Below are 5,981 nucleotides of genomic sequence, written 5' to 3'. Positions count from 1 at the left end.
GTAGCGTCTGTGCGCAATCAGAGGCAATGTCAATCTGGCTCACTTTCAATAGTTTTATTTTATTTAACATCTGCTCACACATGACAGGTCATCTGTTAGCATAGACACTCAAATTTATCAGCAACACAATCGCACACACAGACAGTTCCCAACACAGCAACCACACAACGCACACAGTGAAGTTTTGTTTTTTTAACCTTATGACTCGAAAAAGATCAGAGATGTTGGATACTAACCTCAAGATCTCATGGAACAGAAAGCTCCCCAAAAACTATGCACACGTACATGACAGCAGGCTTTAGTTACAGTGATGATTTATCGGCCTGCTCCCCGTGTCTCTATGTCCTCCGATCCGCTGTAAGTAATCACATTTTATCAAATCACGATTGCATTGCGAATGCAATTAATCGTTCAGCCTTACTTCATACAGGAATTGAACCTTTTTATTTTTGCAATAATTTTTGATAAGACCGGACAATGACAAGTACATTTCCTTAGATACATATGTTAAAAAATCTCAGAGCATGTCTCCACCAACCTGTAAAGTTCAGTTTAGTTTTTCGTCAGTGTCGTAGTTCCATCAGCTTCTCCTCCAAACAACTGATCAAGATTGGGTCAACTTTCGGGTCAAATTTGTTAGCAAACCAGTGACCATCATTGAGGAGCCACCGAAGTTCTGCAGCTCCGTAGATGCAGACACTTCTCACGTGTTTACCTGTACAGGGTGGGTATACATGTCCTTCTAAATAGTTCCATTTAACAAGTCTTGTCTTACTCTTTAAGTCTGTGACGTCGGGTTCGGACCTGGGAATGTGTCCTGGTACTCCTGGCATCCTGACAAGGGTAGCCCAGAAGTGTTCATCAGGTGAATATGTGTCTGATGACCATGCCAGAAAGTCCTTCACCACTTTGTTGATGCTTATGTAATTCACAAACTCGCGTGACAGGATGAAATATGCACTCCCAATGAACACCATGATTCCATGTGGAGGAACGTCTTTGGTAATGGCGGTTTTGACGGGAATACTGCGGTATTCATGCGGCACATTCTTCAGCTCATGATGAAAGGCAAAACGTTGTTTCTTGAGTTCACTGGGGCGACTGGACTCAAGCATGTTACTGCCATTCAGCTGCCTCAGCTCCCTCACTAGTTCATTGCTGGACTTGAGAGGAAAGTCTTGGCCACAGAGATTGATCACATATTTCCACTTGACCTCTGACCTCAGAAGGTCAGAGAGGCAGTTGAGATCAGCATTAAGTCTGCTGATATGGGCGTATTTCACAGACTCCAGTTTTGAGGCGATAAACACACCTGGCACACAATGGGCAAGGTTCTCCATGGACTTAATAAATGCTGGAGAAGACTTTTGGTCATAGTGAATGCAGTATATGTTGTGAGGCGCATAGATGGCATGAAGAATACGCTCCACCATGGGAGCATTTTTATGCACTACGAGGGAGTAAGCCAGCGGAAAGTTGTTCTCCACCTCTGATATCGGACCACTGTTATAACGTCTTGTTTTCAAAAAAGCTTGACAGTCTGACGTCAGACTCACGGTGCTTTCATCATCCACGGCAACAAAACCTTTTTGTTTCATCTCAAGAGCTTTGCCTATTTCCACTGGGTCAAGCTCATAGATAGCGGTGCAGTTGACATCATACGTGTGGCTGTGAATTCCAGATAGCCTGCCATTGATTCCATGCGGGTCAATGTAGATGCTCTCCCACACTGTCACTTTGAGGTAGACCAGCTTCAGCAAACACGCTGTCATCAGAGACACAAGAAACAGGAAGCACCTGTGTCTCCATCTATGTATGGAGCAGCCAAATTTGATTTTCATTCTAGAAAAGGTTAAAAAAGAAAAAAGGGACACAAAGCCAAATATTTGAATTCCTCAAGGGCCTGTCAGTATGAGACTAAAAATACACTTAATCAGGGGTAGGGAACTCCGGTTCCTGGAGAGCCATATCCTGCCTGTTTTAGGCAGGATATGGCAATTCAAACGATCATCACATCAACAAGTTCTATAGAAGCCTGAAACGATCCTGATTATTTGAATCAGGTGTGTTTGGAGTAGGGAGAGAGCTAGACGTTCAGGACCCAGTCTCCCCAGGAGGCTTGGGTTCGAATCTCGAATTTCCCCATTGTGGGACTAATAAAGGGAATATTATTATTATAAAACAGGCAGGATAAGGCTCTTGAGGAACTGGAGTTCCCTACCCCTGCACTAAATTGTGAGTGCAGAGAGAGAGAGAGAGCGAGAGAGAGAGAAAGAGAGAGAGCGAGAGAGAGAGAAAGAGAGAGAGCGGGAGAGAAAGAGAGAAAGAGAGAGGGAGAGAAAGAGAGAGAGAGAGAGAGAGAGAGAGAGAGAGAGAGAGAGAGAGAGTTCTATCTATGTATCAAATACAGAAATAGCACCCTCAACTGGTACTGCGGCCTTTGATACGGCGCGTCTTTTGGCCGTAAAAACACGGTAGTATAGTATATAGCCCATATATAATTAACATGAATAAACCAAAAGAGTAGACGAACCTTGCTTAAAGATATCCTGGAGACTGCTATCCAAACTTTTTTCTGCACAACCTTTAACAACATATCAGAATTATGAAACAAGACTGAAAATATACACCTCTTAATGAAACTGTATTGAATTGAAATAAGACATCCAAAATAGTCATGGGATTTCTAGTTTGGGACTGATTTAATAGGCTCAAATCTAATTGTGTAAAAGAAAAGTGGCAATGGAGGTTTGAGGCATTCTTTCTTTCTCTCTGTTACTCACCAACGGACGCTATAGTTGCTTGTTTACTTTTTTTTTAAATGTAGCCCGTAGCAGACTTGAGTGACATCATACATGCTGGTCACGTCATGACATCTCACATCACATGGTAGACGGAGACTGAATTGCTCATCGTTCATCTCTAACCGCTTTATATTTGTATTATTGTTGAGGTTTTATCTCTTGTTCTGTAAAGTGCTTTATCAGAGATTCAGCTACAATGGTGTAAGTGATCTATACAGTTGAGTGGAGTACTTTTAAATGAGATGAATGTGTCACATGTTACAGTAAATCTGAGCAGCAAACAAACATATTTGTAAAATACTGAACAAAGTGAGTCTTGTACTGTTACCTTGAATGATGTCTGTTGGTGTGACAGCACATTGGGAGGCGAACCAGCAGGAAAGGTTTCCCATGCGTGAAGAAAGTTGAGACAAAACAAGGTGAGTGTGTGTCCTGTCTGCTAAAACTGCAGCTCCATCGTTGACTGGAGTCTGTTTAGGGCGGAGTGACGGCGGGTATGAGGGGTGGGGAGTGGGGGTAGGTGGGGAAGGAGTCTCGGAACAGTCCGCCCACTGGCTCTCACAATCACAGAACTGTGTCCAACACTACTACCACACATTCACCATGCTCTTTCTACCTAAGTCGATGAGCAACCTGCATAAAGTAGGCTCCTCACCACAAAGAAAACTTGTTTTAACACGTGTTGGTTTATTACATTGCATTTTTGTTTGTTCGTCCTGCTATAATTTTGGAGTTTTTTAGGATTCATTCATAGGTCAATCCAAGTGCAAATTCATACATGCATCGAATGATTAACCCTGCTCAAGTAAACCTTCCATTGTCTTCAACTGCACACATTTATTATTTACACCACAGACTCAAGTGACCAGCATAGATGCTACTGTTCAGGCAAGACTACAAGGCATTTGATATACCTATGTAGGGTAGCCAATGAAAAAGCTACATAGATAATTCAGTTACGTTTAAGTTGTCATTTATTTGGTCCAAGTGTTTTTCGCGGATTACCTCAAAGAACTGATGACAAAATTGAACATGAAAAACTAAACAGACAAAAGTTCAAACCTAAAGCACTGGCATCATTTAATGCCAAAAAGAGGTGAAGAAACAAATTCATGTGTATTCTATGAGACACCTCAAATCGAATCTTGGTAACGTGGGTGGAGAGGTTACCATCCTAATCGCCGACCACTCTTTAAGAGTCTTTCCCAGTAGTTGTCAAGCACAGAATTTGGTATTAGTTCTTCATCAGCCACCAAATGAACTGTCTTGATTTTCATTATACGAGTCGAGCTCCTTGACACTGCAAGAAAAAAAGATATCCGCGAACACTATTTACAAAAAATTAGACAAATAGAATGCCATCATTGGACATGTGAAAAAATCCTCCACAGGGGAGACGTGAAAAAGAAGTGACATGCTGCAATCCTTACTTCAACATTTGCTCAATATTTGAGTATAATCGAATTATTTCAAGTTATGCAGAAGGAAGTAGCAAAGACAGGAAATGAGTGGAGCAGTCAGAATAAAACATGTCAGCAGATAGTGACAACAGACCTGTGGTCAGAGTTTCCTGAGTTGACTGAGTGTTGAAATGTTGGACAGCTGCCACAGAGCATCTTGATTCAGCCCGCTTATTGAGAGGGTACGAGAAATTCTTGTCTGAGAACATCGCCTTGCAAATGAGAGGAAAAAAATGAATAACACACAATTACGCCACTAATTTGTTTTCAAAAAAATTAAATCTATGAATGAAAAGACTCACAAATAGGTCATGTAAAACCGCAAGGCAGATCAAATGATTCAACAAGCCATTAGAAATCTCTAAAGTATTTCTAATTTCCTTAATCAGCTTTTGTGTGTCTGTGTGTGTTAGGGCTGGGTTTAAAAAAATGCTTAATTAAATCGATCATAAACCAATAAACATACATAAAACCCTAAATCGATCCTTATAATGTCTATTTCCGTTAAATTTGTGTAGTGCAAGATCTCTCCAGAGGAGTGTATCAATACAAGATGGCAGAAGCCGTGAAATTAGCGCCAACATCCTTGAAGGCAGATGTCCAGAGGTTTGTATGCGATGAACTGAAACTTTGTGAGACAGTCACAGCAATGTAAATTTCATGAATTTACAGTGTGCTCTGTCACTTTACTTACACAGCCTACCTTGTGGTTGGAATTGATGTGAATTACTTTCTTTCAGAGCTGGGCAACAATTAAAGTTTTTAATCGAGATCAATCAGATGAGGTTTTTGTGATTAATCATGATTAATCGCATCGTTATCGACAAAATCCCCAAAATTCTTCAGTAATGTATAGTACACGTTTATTTTAAATGTATTACGATATAAATGAAACTGTCATAACGTTTGATGGACTAACACTTTTGGTGCCAGCCAGAATTTGTATCCCCCAGTAACTTTACCTAAGGAAAAGGGATCCTGCTCAAATATTCTACAGTTACTCAAAATGATCCCAGGAATATGCACAGAAGGTCATTTGATGATGGTTGTGGTTCATTGTTGTGTGACTGGGGAGGGGGATACGAACCTGCCAGAATCTGTATTCCCCATCTCTCTTTCTCCCTCTCCCCCCTCTCCCTCTCTCTCTCTCTCTCTCTTTCTCTCTCTCTCTCTCTCTCTCTCTGCTGTGATCGTGGCCCTGCCTGCAGAAGCAGATTGTCCCGCACACAGCACTATCTGATTGGTTCCTTGTAGCAGACAATCAGCAGTATGCTGCCTGTTTGCTTTTTCACCTCGAGTCACACGCACTAAGAGAGAGGTTCCGTGAGCAAAGGAAGGAAAAGGAAACGGATTTTGCCGAAATTTTAATAAATGTTAGTCTACAACGTCACACAATTAATATAAAACGATTTGCAGTCGTAAACTTTAAAGAGCTGTTTGTTTTCTTTGAACTATAAAACATGAAGCTGAGCCTAGGAGCTCTTTGTCCTTTTTGTTAGACTTTTAAAACTAAAATGTCTATTTTTTTAACTTCTAAAAAAAAAAACTTTAAATTGTTGTACATCACTGAAGTTGTTTGATAAATATTTGCTTAAAGGTATTTAAACTAAGTCAAGTTTTGGGATTTTTATATTTCAAAATGTTGACACCATTTTAATCCTTTTTCAACAAATGAATATCGGCTTCAAATATCGGTTATCGGCCCCCATGACTGCTG

General features: G+C 40.7%; 1 protein-coding gene across 3 annotated transcripts; it reads right to left on the bottom strand.

The window, feature by feature from the left end:
* Positions 1 to 3,271, bottom strand: LOC148344646 (beta-1,3-galactosyl-O-glycosyl-glycoprotein beta-1,6-N-acetylglucosaminyltransferase 4-like). Of its 3 annotated transcripts, none has more exons than XM_088306598.1 (3): positions 3,133 to 3,251; positions 539 to 1,842; positions 1 to 355 (listed from the first exon to the last, which is right to left on the bottom strand). In XM_088306598.1, the coding sequence occupies exons 1-2, from the start codon at positions 3,162 to 3,164 to the stop codon at positions 564 to 566; spliced, it is 1,311 nt and encodes a 436-aa protein (XP_088162724.1). In that variant the 5' UTR covers positions 3,165 to 3,251; the 3' UTR covers positions 1 to 355; positions 539 to 563. The 3 variants fall into 3 exon arrangements, with proteins under 3 accessions (XP_088162724.1, XP_088162740.1, XP_088162732.1); XM_088306614.1 differs by adding an exon at positions 2,539 to 2,584 and having other exon boundaries at positions 3 to 1,842; positions 3,133 to 3,271; XM_088306606.1 differs by adding an exon at positions 2,534 to 2,584 and having other exon boundaries at positions 6 to 1,842; positions 3,133 to 3,229.
* Between the last annotated feature and the right edge of the window lie 2,710 nt (positions 3,272 to 5,981).

This window comes from Idiotropiscis lumnitzeri, chromosome 1 (assembly GCF_059441095.1).
Source record: "Idiotropiscis lumnitzeri isolate Australia: NSW breed Sydney's pygmy pipehorse chromosome 1, RoL_Ilum_1.0, whole genome shotgun sequence".
NCBI classification, from domain to species: domain Eukaryota; kingdom Metazoa; phylum Chordata; class Actinopteri; order Syngnathiformes; family Syngnathidae; genus Idiotropiscis; species Idiotropiscis lumnitzeri.
Note: the sequence above shows the minus strand (reverse complement) of the source record. Positions and strands in the feature narration are given on the sequence as shown.